Raw genomic sequence first — 15,008 nt, 5'->3', positions numbered from 1 at the left:
TACTGACTGGTTTTCTGATCCACACCCCTACCTGTTTTTTTTTAAGGTATCTGTGATCAGTAGATGCATATCTGTATTCCAGTCATGTGAAAAAAAATATATATTAGGGCATAATTCATTTATTTTAACTGACTGATTTCCTTACATGAACTGTAACTCAGTAAAATCTTTGAAATTGTTGTATGTTGTGTTTATATTTTTGTTCAGTATAATATTGTCAGAATCTCAGATGTAAAAATTATAAGAAAACACCACTTTCCATGCTGTCAAAATATAACCTTGACTGTTAGTCGCATGTTGATATATTACTGGTTTGTTATGTATTCAATAATGATCAGTGAACATTATAATTTCCCCTCCCATATCCCCATCCCCTGGGCAGGATGCCTTACCTATTGTAGTCCACGAATGGGATGAGGACAGGGTAAAAGGCGTAGAGGTCTCGCACCAGCACAATGAATTTCTCCTGAATCTGTAACTCCGCCTCAGACGCATCGGCCCTCCCCTCAGCCTTTATCTGCTCCTCCTCCTGAAGCACTGATTCTGCCCTCTTCTTCAGTTTCTCCATCAGAGGCAGGAAGTGGCTCCTCAGCAACTGGGGGTGGGCCTGGCAGATGATTGGCTGAGAGAAAACTGAAAGGAAGGATTAATTTAGTCTAATTAATTTAGTCATTCAGCAGACGCTTTTATTCAGAGAGACTGACAATTAGTGCATTAGAATGAGAGAACTGATTGATACAATCATGACATGAGTGGAAGGAATGTCTAGATGAAACAACTGGGAAATTAGGCCTGAAAGTGTTTAAATGAACACTGTTTCATGGTGCCACAAACAATGAGTAATAGTGAGAGATTGAGGCTATGAGGCAAACATATGAACTGAAGACAACTGGCAGGGCTGTGATGACAACTAATATATCATCCTTAGGGTGAACAGTAGATGCAGATGGAAAAGAGAGCAGTATAGGGCTACCTGCTAGGCGCTTCATCCAGTCTCCCTGGCCTGTTCCCAGGTGGTTGTGGATGATGCGGAGGATGTTGCCCAGCAGTGTGCTTGCATGCTGGGAGGTGAGTGAGGTGCAGACCGGGCTCTCCAGCTGGCCCTCGGGACCATGCTGCCACCAACGGGACACGTAGCTGCAGAGCAAGGGTAGGGTGATCTCGGTGACATGGCTGTACTGGGCCTGGCGTGCCCCTGAGCCTGCCCCTGCCAGCTCCTCCACCTCCCCCAGAAGCTGCTGCAGAGATGGCAAGAGAGGACACACCTCCTCCACCTCGTCTGGAACTCCCACATCTGAAACAAAGGAGAAGGGACAGATTGAAACACCTCAGCTATACTCTGAGAAAAAAAGGGTTATTTGTGGAAAGGGCTCTACAAGAAACTCAAAAGAGTTCTACCTGGAACCAAAAGAGTTCTACCTGGAACCAAAAGAGTTCTACCTGGAACCAAAAGAGTTCTACCTGGAACCAAAAGAGTTCTACCTGGAACCAAAAGGGTTCTACCTGGAACCAAAAAGGGTTCTACCTGGAACCAAAAAGGTTTCTTCAAAGGGTTCCCCTATGGGGACAGCCAAATTACCCTTTTAGGTTCTAGATAGCAACTTTTTCTCTAAGAGTGTAACTAAACAGAGTAGTAGGTGTGTGTACGGTTACCCTCTCGCTCTCTGGGGCTCATGGTGTTGTAGATGGAGTACGGGTTGTCCTCATTCAGAGCTGGCTCCAGGAAACACACAGGGAAAGCCCCTGACAGCGCTGCCAGACATGCTCCTGCTGACGGTCTCTGCCTACAAACACACGCACAGATTGCTGACAGCTCTGTCTCCCACACAGTACGCCATATGCATGACAAGAGAGAGAGGAATATTGATGTGTACAAAGTCGTGCATACTTTACGAATGTATTAATCTGGAGCATTTACAAACATATACATTAACTGTCAAATACTGGAATGTTACATCACACAAAGCTAAATGACAAAAAGTACCCCTCCACGTAGAAACTTTTGCTGATGCCAAGTGAGTGGAGGCTGTTGAGGATCTTATAACAGGACACCTGGACACTGTCCACTGTAAAGGAGAAGGTGAGACTCGCTGTATAAATCCCTCTGAAGCTTAAGATTTCCAGACAACTTCCTGAGTGTTGGCTAGTGGCTACAGTGTGAAGGCTAGAGGGAAGTTGATATGTAGAGACAGCGAGGACTCACAGTGGGTGAGATTTGATTAATGTAATAAATAATTAGTGAATAGCCGTCGTGATCACTGGCAGAGAGAATGTGCCACCTCGCCATGTAAATGACTGAGATTTAATGAGATGAGGCATGGAAGCTGGCTGAGAGGGGAGGGCATCTCTGAATGATTTAAGAGGTGTTAAATCCAGCTGCTCACTGGCGTCTCACCCGCTACCAGACATATGGAGGACATTGACAATGTACGGTATGATGGAAGCTGGGCTCTTGTGGACAACATAGTTGGAAGACAAGAGGTTGTGATTACAGATTGACTTGGATGATTGTATTTACACTATTGATACTGTGGGTTTTCAGAGTGACTCATACAGCCAGCAGATTAGCATGTTTCGTCATGAATCTGGTTCTGGAGTCAGCTCTGCAGAGTGGTCACTAGCTGGCACAGCCATAAAGTCATCAAATCTGATTTTAAACCTGACCCTACCCTTAACCCTTACCACACTGCTAACCCTAATGCCTAACCCTAACCACACTGCTAACCCTAATGCCTAACCCTAACCACACTGCTAACCCTAATGCCTAACCCTAACCTTAAATTAAGACCATTCATTTTTATAATAATGCCAATTTTGACTTTCCAGCTGGCCTATCTAGTAGAAATCACTCAGTTCTGCCTCCAGCACCAGACTCATTCCAATAAACGTCAACCTGGAAAATACACAAGACATCCATTTATCCCACCAGTAACCATAAATACCTTACTCAACTTTGAGAGGATGAATGATTGTTCTGACAAACTCTCATAATAACACCACACATATTATTCTACCTCCCAGGATACAGAGCCACACGTACCCAAGAGGTCCTCTCCATACTGATTGTGGCTGAGGTGTTCAAAAATGGAGGTGAGAGTCGGCAGCAGGGCGGTATTGGTGTAGTCCAGGATCTGGGCCACCTCTCTGGACTGGGTCCAGCTCTGGGTCATAGAGAGGTTCTCCACGGTCATCTCCAGGTCCACCGCTGCAGCCTCGAAGAAGGACCGTAGTGAGACCCTGGCTGATTCTGGAGCAGTCTTCATCAAAGTCCTGAAGGAGGTTACCCATATTATTGAATGAATTGAATGCCATTATTGGCTCATATATAACATCTGGTCTAAATTAGCAACATACTGTTTATAATGTCAAAGAGTGTAATTTGCAAACATGAATGAAGAGCATTTTTATATAGTCTTTTTCTTCATCAAATATATCAGCTCACTAAAGAAAGAGTACTACTCATGAGTCCTCTAGCTATTGGCAACACTATTTGTTCATTTATCAACTGAATCCTTTATCTAAGCAGGTGAGTTCCATTGAGATCGCAATCTTACAAGGCAGCCCTGGCACCAATAGTGATACCAACAGATATCAGATAACATCAAGTGCCTGAGTGACAACAGCTCAGCCGACCTGGGTAACAGTGAGACGGTGTTATCTACCTGACATCCAGAGACTGGGCCAGTATGAGAAGACAGCTGACAATGGAAGGTGCATCGCTCCCTGAGGAAACACACACAGGGGAAATCAAAATCATAGGGATCACAATCTCATAAACTGCTAATAGGATCTGGGGCTTAGGTGTGTGGAGATGGATAGGTTATGTGTCTTTGTACACACTAAGAACAAATGGTTCTATATAGTGCCAAATAAGGCTTATTTCGCTTGTAACCATAGCAGAACCCTACTGGTGCTATATGGAACCTTTTTTTGAAGGTTCTATAAATAACCATGCTCAAGGTTCTAAATGGAACATGTATGGTGCTACAAAGAACCATTTCATAAGGTTCTATAAAGAACCATTAAAAAAGGTTCTAAATTGCACCAAAAAAAGGATTCCACTATGGTTCTTTACATAACCTTTATGGAGAATGGTCAATCTCAAAGGTTCTTTGTGGAAACATTCAAGTTTTTTTTATTCTGTTGTTATAGCCATATTATATAGTTACAATTACATGTTGTGTTTATAGGTGTGTATTAACAAGTTGAATTAGGTGTGCTAGCTCTGGAACAGCTGGGAGTCCCTGAGGAGAGAATTGAGAACTACTGACTTGGTCAACAGTTCTCAAATTACACAAGGCCATACGTGAGTCTTTCACAAGACACCGTCACTGGCCATAGTTATATATAACATGCAATAGCATAACACAATAGATTAGATCAACTGAAATGACACTCTCATTCATTGTTGCACAAAAAGACATGCCCCAAAATATCTGAATAAGCCATCGGCCCTACATTATAATTATTACTAAAAGAGGAAAGAAACATCTTTTGAACTGCAAAGAACCATTGAAGGGCTGGAAGGGTTCTGTGGGGCAGTATGATTCCACATAAAACCATCACTCTGTCACACCCTGATCCGTTTCACCTGTCTTGTGCTAGTCTCCACCCCCTCCAGGTGTCGCCCATCTCCTGAGTCGTGTTACACCCTTCCAAAAATCATTTTCTATTGTATATGCAGATGAACGCAAACAGTAGCAATATGAAAACATGAACTTTACACCATCCTTACCAAACAGAGAGATCCTTTGTCTGACAAGAGCTCCCAATTTGCAGAACAGGCTGAAGATGGGAGGACAAGAGAGAGGGATGGAGAGAAGAGGAATAGAAAATGAAATATGATGAGAATGTAAAAGGTAGAGAAGACAGAGGACACCTCTATGTTTAAACCAAGCCAAGTTGGTTTAAATGCCCCTTTTAAAGTGCATAGACAGTTATGACAAAAACACTTAAAAGCTAAATGCTGCTAACATGTTATTATTGTAACATGTTAATAACCGATACCTGGTGACCATCTCCTTCTCCTTATTGGAGGCCTGACCTCCGTTGCCTCGTGATCTGGCTGCGGTGGAAAGGAAGTAGAGGCGATGGTTCTTCAGGTACTGCTCCAGAAGGGGTAACGCCACCTGTGGGAGACAAGTGTTTTTAGGCAAATCTAACCTAATAGACCTAACACACTATTTATTTGTGTCAGCACACCAATATGGACTATTCATATCACTTTATCAATGTAGTTTGGTAAATTGACCCTGTTTTTACCCATTGCGTCTGTTTTGAGTTATTTCCTATGGAAAAGTCATAGTTGTTGTGCTGTATTTGTTGCTATGTCTTAGCATTGATCTCTGTGTGGAGACTGCAGAGATACATGGCTGGCTGCAGCATGAATCAGCAGTCCCATCAGTGGGAATTAGACCCTTTTATTTTCTGTCTCTTTACAGGGAGCGTGGGAGGCTTAATCAACGGTCTGATGGCAATCGACACGCCCACATGGGTTTCCAAAATGGCTGTATCAATTCCCGGAGCCACAATAGCTTTCACTTACTGAGTTGCCCATGGCAACATCCCAACAAAACGAATTAGCCTATATCAGTGTGTGGTTGTAAAGAAATGAATAATAGCCAGGGACAAATCAAGCAGGACAACAGAGTGGAAACTGTTCTTTCACATCCACCTACAGTACATGCCCATCTCAGTTGTTGGACTGGAAAATAAAAGTGGTTTTACGTTTACAAACCTTGCTGAAAAAGTCAATCTGCTGTTGGTGGGGAGCCTCTACTATTGGTATCGGACCTCTTGCCTGCATAAGCTCTGAGGAAAAACACAACATATCCAATTACATGCTATGTGTTGTAAGAGATGAGAGAAACTTCTGACGTCACTTATAAAAGGAAAGATGTTTGATGATGTATGGCTACCATCCTTACCCAGCTCCTGCATGTATTCTTGGGCCTCCTCTGTGTACGAGAGGAGCTGCTGTAGGAAAGTGTAGGCAAAACGGTTTGCTATGGCTGGTGAGTCCATCTCTGCTGCCTTTCTGTCCCTGTGCAGAGATGCAGCACAGTGATGTCGTCAAGAAGTCAGGAAGACAGATTGTCTGGACACTGAGGCTAATAGAGGTTTACTGTATACATTTGAGTAAGGCACATAACAGTTCGATATTTAATGAAAGTTTTAGGCTAAGGATGCACAACAATGATTAACCCCTTACACTGGTGGGAATTGGCCTAAATGGATATGGCTACATTGAACAAATATGGATAGCACATGCATAACCATTGTAGTAATTAAAAAGTAACAGTTTGGAGATTATGGGAAAATGATTAGACTAAAAGAAAAAAAAAACACAACAGTTCAACTGACACAAGACTGAATCCAAACGTTAGACTGTTGATTTCATGTGCATTACTGTTCTTTTTGTCGCATTTGTTGATAACAAAATCTGAAAATGCTCTGGATACATTCAGTAACATAAGAATATTCTTGAAAAATTTGGGGTAGGTGCAACATAAGACCAAAAAATGACAAGGGTTTGAGTGTGATGTCTAACTGGTATTTCCTAGTGGCCACACACACCTCTCCAAAGTGTGAACAGTTGCTACGTAATTCCGATGCACTTTTATGACTCAGAGACTTCAACTATATGGTGCTTTTCTTAGCACTCCTGGCTGTGCCGTTGAGGAACTAGAGCAAAAACACTTGTAGTTATTTTCTTTGAAACACAACTCTGCATCCCCACCTTCACACAATTAGTGTTGTTGTTTACGCAATCCAAAAACGGTCCATTATAAATCTCAATCTGGGTCAGGTGGGCCTAATTTGAAAGCTTCTTCTATTGCCAACGTGAATAGCTAAATTATAAAATACGACCTTATAGTGTTAGGCTTTCACTAAGCAATTTATATACATAGAATGGAGTCATGGGTGCATTCAGATGCATGGTCCGCAGGATATTTTCTTCACAATACAACAAACATAGGCTCATTCGTGTTCAGAACAACCCAGGGTATAATGTCATGTCATCTTGTAACTGTACATCAAACATTATGAGGTTTACGATATGGAAATGTGAAGTGCACATTCAGATTCACGGGTGTTTGGCTTGCTTGTATGACATCAAAGCGGAATGCATTATAATCCTCAACGTCTCATCTTTCAAAATACATAGAGTGAACTACAGTAAATACTACATAGAACTTTTTGCAAAAGTTGCACAATTAGCAGGAAGGATAGGGGCAACTTCTTGATCCTTGCGGTGCTCAAGTTCAGAACGGCTGTCAGTCAAAACCCATATAGCACTGTGAAGTGCACTGTGAAGTGCAGACCCAGAGCTCTGACGTCATGCATAGCATGTTACTGTACAACCACTGCGTTCCAATTTAGGCGCTTATCAAATCAAATCACATTTTATTGGTCACATACAGTCACACACAGCAGATGTTATTGCAGGTATATCGAAATGCTTGTGTTTCTAGATTCCACAGGGTCCAAATCTGCCATTTTCAACCTGTATACAGGTACAAGTGTAAAGGGCTACAGAACACTGACCACTGACCATTAGCATCAGTTGTCATAGTCAATGACAGCCAGTTCCTCACCTCCACACTGTGTAGCCGTTCAGCTGGAAGAACTTCAGGACTTCCTGGGCTTTCTCTCTCAGTTTGGCTTTCTCCTTGGTAGGGAGGGTATCATAGGGCACCAGCGTAGAATGACCCCCTCCCCCTGGAGTAACAAATTGGATCAAAGTATAATAGATTAACGTATATGAAATTCAGAAAGGATAGCCAGCGCATTTGAGAGAATTTACCAGTCTTTTTCACATAAGCATTTATTTGAGATGAAAAGTCATTATGTAGATTAATCATTCTGCACAGGGCTTTGCTTCAGAACCACTGAGTAACTTTTTGGCCTGGTTTCAAGTTGCCAGAGGTACACGAAATCACCTACAGTAGAGGCAAAACCCCTGTTAGAGCTTAATTCATCATAGTTTGTGATGAAATGCTACCTTTAGCATCCACTTCCTGCTTCTTCTTCCTGGACCAGGTGTTATGGTAGTTCTCAGCCAGCAATTCAGTCACAGACTGAAGGAAAGTGTAAAACTATCAGTTATTTTACAGTCAATAACAATAATCCTAATTGTATATGAATACAGTATGTCTATGTCCTGACTTACACACTGGTCCCATGAGAGTGTCACACTGCTCATGTCCATTGGCTTGGGGGTGAAGGTTGATGCTCCTTCAAACGACAGCTAAACCGCAGAGACATGCATTCATTTACATCTTTTTATGCATCCATTGCAATAGTTCAGTAAATTCAGTGTGAATGAAAGCAACAGCAACAACAAATGGGAACAACATCTACAACAACAATATGGACAGTACAGCTGCTCAGTTTCAAAGAAGAACGCAAGGAAGGAAGAAATGCAACAGATGGGAAAAAGTCAACAAGTTCATATCAGAGCAGGACTTAAACAAGGTAATGCCAACAGTGCTGTGTGAGGTCCTATGGATTCAGGTCCTATAATACTGTAGTACTTTACCTGTCCAGCCTGGGAGATGCGGCGTGAGCAGGTGAGTAGGCCAAGGCCATCGCCCTCTTTAGTTCTCTCTATGGTCCAGCCAAAGGCCAACATACTTCGCACTGTCTCCTTTACAGACCAGCGATACGCCTCTTTGTCCTGAGGAAAACCAATGTGACAGTAGCAGAATGATAAAACTTTGGAACTGCAATATGTTCACGACAGACAAATATTAGACAAATCGATATTTTATTCGAAATATCCATCAAATCCTAAAACAAACAGTACTCTGTATGTTGTAGCTTAGACCTACCCTCTCAGCCAGAGCTCTGTAAGGCTTCAAGAGAGGGTGTACTTTGGTCTTTTCACAGAGCTCCCCATGGACCCAGCCATTGGCAAACTGAGACATAGGAAAGATAAACATACATAATTAATCATATACAGTATGATATTCCTATACACACACAGCATAATCTTCTTCATACACAGCAGTTCACATATTACATAGAATGACAGTGTCCACAGAGTTCTTGTACAGTACACATTTTAAACTCAAAGCTAATATACTCATAGTAAACACAAAGCTCAGTTACCTTGTCCATTGACCACTTCTCATGGGTGTGTTCTGCATATTTATTCACCAGAAATTCCAGTTTCTCTGGTACTGACACACTAATAACGGGGAAAAATAATCACTTTATAACACATATCAGAACAATATAATATATAAAATGCTCTTTAAATGGACATATATATATATATATATAGAGGGCGACAGGTATCCTAGCGGTTAGGAGCGTTGGGCCAGCAACCGAAAGGTTGCTGGTTCAAATCCCTGTGCCGAATAGGTGAAAAATCGGTCGATGTGCTCTTGAGCAAGGCACTTAACCCTAATTGCTCCAGGGTCGCCATCAATAATGGCTGATCATTGGCTCTGACCCCACTCTCAGGGGAAGTAAGATATGCAAAAAACAAATGTCCAATTCACATGTGTGAAATAGGACAAATGTAAGCACCCACTTAATTATTATATATATTATTATATATATTATATATACACATTTAAAGAGCATTTCCACAAGAGAGGAGATGAATAATGGTATCACTAAGGTTCTAGCTACAGGCTCACTTGGAGGTGTCTACAGGCTGGGGGTCAAAGTGTCCCTGTGCATCCATGGAGGGGTGTCTCTCCATCCAGGCTACACAGCCAGGGTCCATGTGGTCAGGAGGGAGGGCTCCAGCTGCAGCTGCCAGACACTGCAGAGCCAGCCTGGAGAGCTCAGCGTCATAGTGCTGTTTAGGAGAGGAGACAAGGAGATGAACAAACACATGCCTTGGGGCTACACAGGAAAAGACATACGTAATATAAATCATAGACTGGGTGGGTTAGTGTGGGCAGTAGCAATAACACTTGGTCTCAAAACAAACCCCATGCCCCCTCCAATATCCAATAGATGTTTATAGATATGAAGGGATCCAATTACAATATGACTTATCCTTCAAATAGGCTTTTCGGAGCTCCCATTGTAGGCTATTGCTTACACTCATCCCATTACTTCTGTTAACATCAAATGGTTGTTTTGAAACAGGCTGAAGAGTTGGTCCAACTGTACCTTCCTGGACAGAGCATTGAACACTCCCCAGAACAACTTCCTGGAGAGGTGAAGCTCCTCCTCTGAGGCGGAGCCCAGGTGCCCCAAACCTCCAATCAGACAGTAGTACTTCCAGCTCTGCTCATAGTGATTGGTCAACAGCTGGAAGGAGGGAGTGGCGAAAGTCAATTTCTTCAGAAATGTCATATATGTCCAAATAGACACATACATTACACGGCCTGTGTATGTGTGTGACTACTATTATATAACTAACCTTGAGTGGTATTTTAGTGTGGTTTGTCAGAAGGGGCACATCAAAAACAAGCCGTCGGAGTAGAGGTTGCATCATGGACGGCCTGAGCTTACTGAGGACACAAGCAGAAACACATACACAGAAATAGAGTATGCACTGACAATTCCCTTTGAATTACATCTGATTCTAAATAACTGCTCCTGTTCTGCCTCTATGGTAGAGAAGGTGTGCAAGTGATAGAGGAGAGAAGTGAGCTGTGTGGAGAGACTATAATAATATTACTTCCATGTCCCCCACCTGCATATAGCCAGCATGCAGTCCTCGATGGCGTCTCTCTGGGCCTTGGTGAGGCTGAGGGCCCTGGACAGGCGGTAGACGGCCTGGAGGAGAGCATCCACCAGCGGCCCCTGGCCCTCTGTCCCAGAGAACAGGCTGGAGCACTTAGTGAGCAGGGGCAGCACAGCCGTACATAGGTACCTGTTCAGAGCCAGGGCCATGTCTGTGGCACTCAGATCAGTCTGCAGGGAGAGGAGCAGCCAGGTGAAATTTAGTTTACAGAAGTGTCAGGACCAAAAAGAGAGGGGCAGTTTTTGCCTAGGGGAGGCAAAAAAGACAGAGAAAAAAGGGTTTGATCCATAAACGTCTGACAGTCAGAAATGGAGAGGGATAGGACATTGAAGACTAGTAAGAATGAGTGGAAGGGGGAGTGAATGAGTGAGTGAGTGAGGAAAAATGCAGTGGGTAAGGTAACACTGCCCCACCGTGTTCGTTAGTAGACACTACAGAGCCTAGATCTCCAACACTAACCCTAACTCAAATCTCATGAATGTATTAATGGTGCACGTCATCTGCGTTACAGGATAATCCTTGTGATGTGATAGTCTCACTCTTTGTCCCACAATGTGCAGTGGCTGAACACTCCAATGGGGTTATAGTGAATCACTCCAGTGGTCATTCCTGTAGGTCCCTCAGGTCCATAACAGTGGATCATTCCAGTGGTGCTGTGTCAGTATGGTCAATATCTCCCTCACTGTGTCCAGAGAGGCCGCAGCCTGCAGGTCTGGCAGGAAGCCCACTTCCAGCAGGTGGAGCAGGAAGTTCTGGTCCTCGATGCCATACACACGGTCCAGGAACAGCACCATGGCTGCCTTGTGGTCCGGGCAGAACACAGTGGATGGGTCTGGTTCGACTACGGTGCCATCTGGATAAATGACAAGCACAGAAGGAGATTTGGACAATCATTTCACCACATTATATTTTGGCTAATTATAAATGGTGGTTCTGTAATACATGCTTGGCGAGCCGTCTCAAAACTTGAGCCAACTTAACCCCAGGCTAATTGCTACCATATAACAGAGAAAGCACCAGCAGGAGGATGAGACTAGAACAAACTTATCTGAAAAAATATATATATATATGTAAACAGTACAAGCTGCAAAGATTTGGTTTACAACCACATAAGACTATAGTGCCTTCTCACAGAGGACTGACCTTTTGCTAGAGAGGGGATTTGGAAGGGGATGCCGATGACTCCCTCCAGGTCCTGGATGGGGATGAGGGACCTCAGGATGGCCCGGATACGGATGGCCTCGCCCTTCCCAGCATGGATCAGCTGGACAAACATAATCAAGTCAAAGTGATCAGCTTTATTGGTCTTTTATTCTTAAACTTTGACATTCATTCCAATGTCTTCAAAAAACTTTAGAGAAACAGCCAACGTCAAATGATCTAGCTGTCAGGTAATGTGCAGCACATGACACAGACACATGACACAAATGACACAGTTGCCAGAGGTACACATATGACACAGACACAAATAAAGCTTCTTAACCCATAAGGTTTGGATTATTCTGCAGTGTCAATCACTGCATGGACAATCAATGTAGCCCCAGGGAACTTTTTTGAGTCCTACATTAGAGCACTAGTCTATTGGACTATTGACAGGGTCCCATCAGGAGGTTAAACAGACTAACGTGCATCTCCGGGGCACAGCGGCCCAGCAGGTCGATGAGGGCGGAGTAGAAGGTCATGATGGAGTGGCCCATGTGGATTATGTCATCCTCCTCATCCTGCAGCACGTTCCTGTGTGGGCGGGGAGAGAGAAGTGTTTACATGACTCAGGTGCTGTGCAACATAATGATTTTACTCATGTTTAAAGGTCAGTTGACATAACTTGATGCCTTATTGAATCAAGCTGAAGAGGGGACGGTCAAAGAATTACAGTACATACAATATATATATATATATATATATATATATATATATATATATATATATATATATATATATATATATATAAAATGTGTCTTCTAATTGTGTGTGGGGAAGCCTATCTTCTTCTTGCTGACCAGTAGGAAAACCAAACGTCACTGGCAAAAGGCAAAAGGCAAAAGACTTGTTCTTCCAGTGTTGCCTTTCTAACTCACAGTGTTCTATTGGACTCATAGGTCGTGGAGGGTCCGTCCATAGACAGGTCCTCTGAGATCCTGATGGCTTCCTCCATGGCTGCCAGGAGACCATCGCCACCCTCACCTCGCAGGGCGGGGCCAAAACACTCCGGACGGCGAATCAGCAGCCTCACCACCAAGTAGGCATTCTCCTCCACACTCTCCCCTGTCAGGAATCGACTGATTATTAGCCTAATTTCTACTCTGTAGTCTAGCTGTTATCAGTCATGAACTACATCTACAGTTAGAGTATCTGTATAGTCAGTTGTAAAAGGTTACCGTTGCAGAAGACAGCAAAGCGTAGGAAGTCCAGGTAGCGTTCCCCCTCCACAGGGTTCCAACCAATGTCAGGGTAGCCTTTAGACACCAGCATGCGACAACTCTGTAGACCACAGCCTGCCAAGTACTGCACCACCTACAGAGAGACACAGAGGACAGAGAGAGAGAGAAGAATGTTAAAGGAGAGAGCTGAACAGACTTAAGAGGGTAACATACTGTATGCAGTCAGGGACAGAAAAAAGATTGAGGGAGATAAAGAAGGAGGAACAGATCTTTCTCACTTTTTCCAGGTCTGGTTCCCTCAGGGCCAGGGCCAGCTCATTGTTGTCCATGACAGAGGCAGCTGCCACATCCAGAGGGGTGGCTCCACGCATTGACGGAGATGCTAAGGAGATCACACTAAACATATTTAAATCCTCACTGGGATAATAAAAAAAAAATAATAATAAGTATAAGGCTTACAGTGTTGCTGATTTGCTGTTGCTGACACTGGGAAACATACAGAGAGAATGACATCTCAAGTTACTGTTGATAGTAATCATATAGTCTTCCACAGCTCACCTAGGCCAACACTGCTATTATCCAACAGGTAGCTGAGGTGCTCGAACATGGACCCTTGATTGTGCCTACTGATGCGACAGAAGTAACAAAGGAAGCGACAGCAATGGGCCACCATCTTAGGAAAGGTGATCTCCTAAAGAAGCAGAGAGAACAACTCGCAGTTAATTCACTTTTCTCACAATGGACACATTCATTATTTTCGATACATATCACATCGGTCTCACCTTGGTCTCCCCTTCCCCCAGGACGTTCACCATCACCTCCATGACTGTCTCGTGCATCCCCAGAACCCTCATCAGGTTGGGGTGCTGGTAGAACACCTTGTTGTTCATTATGTCTCTGCACAGGAAATAAACAATGGAGGGGTTCAGTGCCAGGGCTGAAGATTGGTGAATAGATATTATGAATGTGTTTCTGGGCTCAATGTTGAGATCACATTTTTGGAAGTAAATTAAATTACATTTGAACATTTCCACAGAACAGAGTTTGTATTATGAATCGAGACATGGTTTAGCTTGGCATTTAAGTAACGAGGCAAGAGTAGAGCTAGTAGAGAACTAGCAGTAGTTCTCCATTCGTACCCCAGTCCCCGGATCATGAGTCTCTCCTCCTCCTTGCCCATGCGGACGCTGAGCAGAGAGCGAATCTGCACCAGAGAGGCCAGCAAGGCCATGGTGTCCTCCACTGACACCTGGCTGATGGTGTAGGCCTTGTGGAGGGGAGTGCCCATCTGGCCCCCCAAGCCCTCGTACTGCCGGTGCAGCAGAGAGAACATGGCCCTGACCAGAGCTGGGTTCTCTATCACACACTCCTGGGCCCAGCGCACCACCGTGTCAGAGATGAGCTGCTGAAGAGTCACTATGGGGGAGAGACAATGACCACTGTTAGTAGCCTACTTCTAGCTTGACCATATAAAAATCATCCTTAATGTTGTGTCGTAAGCTCCACCCCCCCCCCCCCCCCCCCCCCAAATGTGGAGCTTGGCTCACTGGTATTCTGTGCTCTGTCTTCCTCTTCAGGATCTGCAGATCTCCTCTTCAAGCCGATTACTCTCCCAACCAGGCTGAAGAGACGATCTTTGATGGAGCGATTGGAATCCTCCACAACCTCTGTGTCATGGTCAACTTCAATTCCTGCACATAGAGTGGCAAGAAACAATATGTGAACCCTTTGGAATTACCTGGATTTATGCATAGATTTGTCATAAAATTTGATCTGATCTTCATCTAAGTCACAACAATAGACAAACATACTCCGCTTAAACTAATAACACATGAACAATTATACGTTGTGATAAAAAGTGTGATGAATAAAAACATATACCAATTTCATTTAAGGACCAAAAAACTGACAGC

General features: G+C 43.7%; 1 protein-coding gene across 1 annotated transcript in view; it reads right to left on the bottom strand.

The window, feature by feature from the left end:
- LOC106577062 (ryanodine receptor 2) overlaps positions 1–15,008 on the bottom strand; it is a 77,596-nt gene that overhangs the window by 33,249 nt on the left and 29,339 nt on the right. The window contains exons 39-68 of the mRNA XM_082965459.1: positions 14,643–14,786; positions 14,235–14,511; positions 13,878–13,992; positions 13,654–13,786; positions 13,374–13,477; positions 13,093–13,228; positions 12,793–12,979; positions 12,340–12,448; positions 11,858–11,978; positions 11,398–11,567; positions 10,664–10,884; positions 10,388–10,478; positions 10,135–10,275; positions 9,651–9,814; positions 9,115–9,193; positions 8,835–8,921; positions 8,543–8,680; positions 8,174–8,251; positions 8,006–8,081; positions 7,599–7,722; positions 5,928–6,043; positions 5,738–5,811; positions 5,008–5,129; positions 4,736–4,785; positions 3,663–3,723; positions 3,041–3,270; positions 1,985–2,066; positions 1,654–1,784; positions 974–1,294; positions 393–633 (exon numbers count right to left, since the gene is read on the bottom strand). Of these exons, the coding sequence (XP_082821585.1) occupies positions 393–633; positions 974–1,294; positions 1,654–1,784; positions 1,985–2,066; positions 3,041–3,270; positions 3,663–3,723; positions 4,736–4,785; positions 5,008–5,129; positions 5,738–5,811; positions 5,928–6,043; positions 7,599–7,722; positions 8,006–8,081; positions 8,174–8,251; positions 8,543–8,680; positions 8,835–8,921; positions 9,115–9,193; positions 9,651–9,814; positions 10,135–10,275; positions 10,388–10,478; positions 10,664–10,884; positions 11,398–11,567; positions 11,858–11,978; positions 12,340–12,448; positions 12,793–12,979; positions 13,093–13,228; positions 13,374–13,477; positions 13,654–13,786; positions 13,878–13,992; positions 14,235–14,511; positions 14,643–14,786 (4,123 nt within the window). The remainder of the gene's footprint in view (positions 1–392; positions 634–973; positions 1,295–1,653; positions 1,785–1,984; positions 2,067–3,040; positions 3,271–3,662; positions 3,724–4,735; positions 4,786–5,007; positions 5,130–5,737; positions 5,812–5,927; positions 6,044–7,598; positions 7,723–8,005; positions 8,082–8,173; positions 8,252–8,542; positions 8,681–8,834; positions 8,922–9,114; positions 9,194–9,650; positions 9,815–10,134; positions 10,276–10,387; positions 10,479–10,663; positions 10,885–11,397; positions 11,568–11,857; positions 11,979–12,339; positions 12,449–12,792; positions 12,980–13,092; positions 13,229–13,373; positions 13,478–13,653; positions 13,787–13,877; positions 13,993–14,234; positions 14,512–14,642; positions 14,787–15,008) is intronic.

This window comes from Salmo salar, chromosome 18 (assembly GCF_965601325.2).
Source record: "Salmo salar chromosome 18, fSalSal1, whole genome shotgun sequence".
Lineage (NCBI taxonomy): Eukaryota > Metazoa > Chordata > Actinopteri > Salmoniformes > Salmonidae > Salmo > Salmo salar.
Note: the sequence above shows the minus strand (reverse complement) of the source record. Positions and strands in the feature narration are given on the sequence as shown.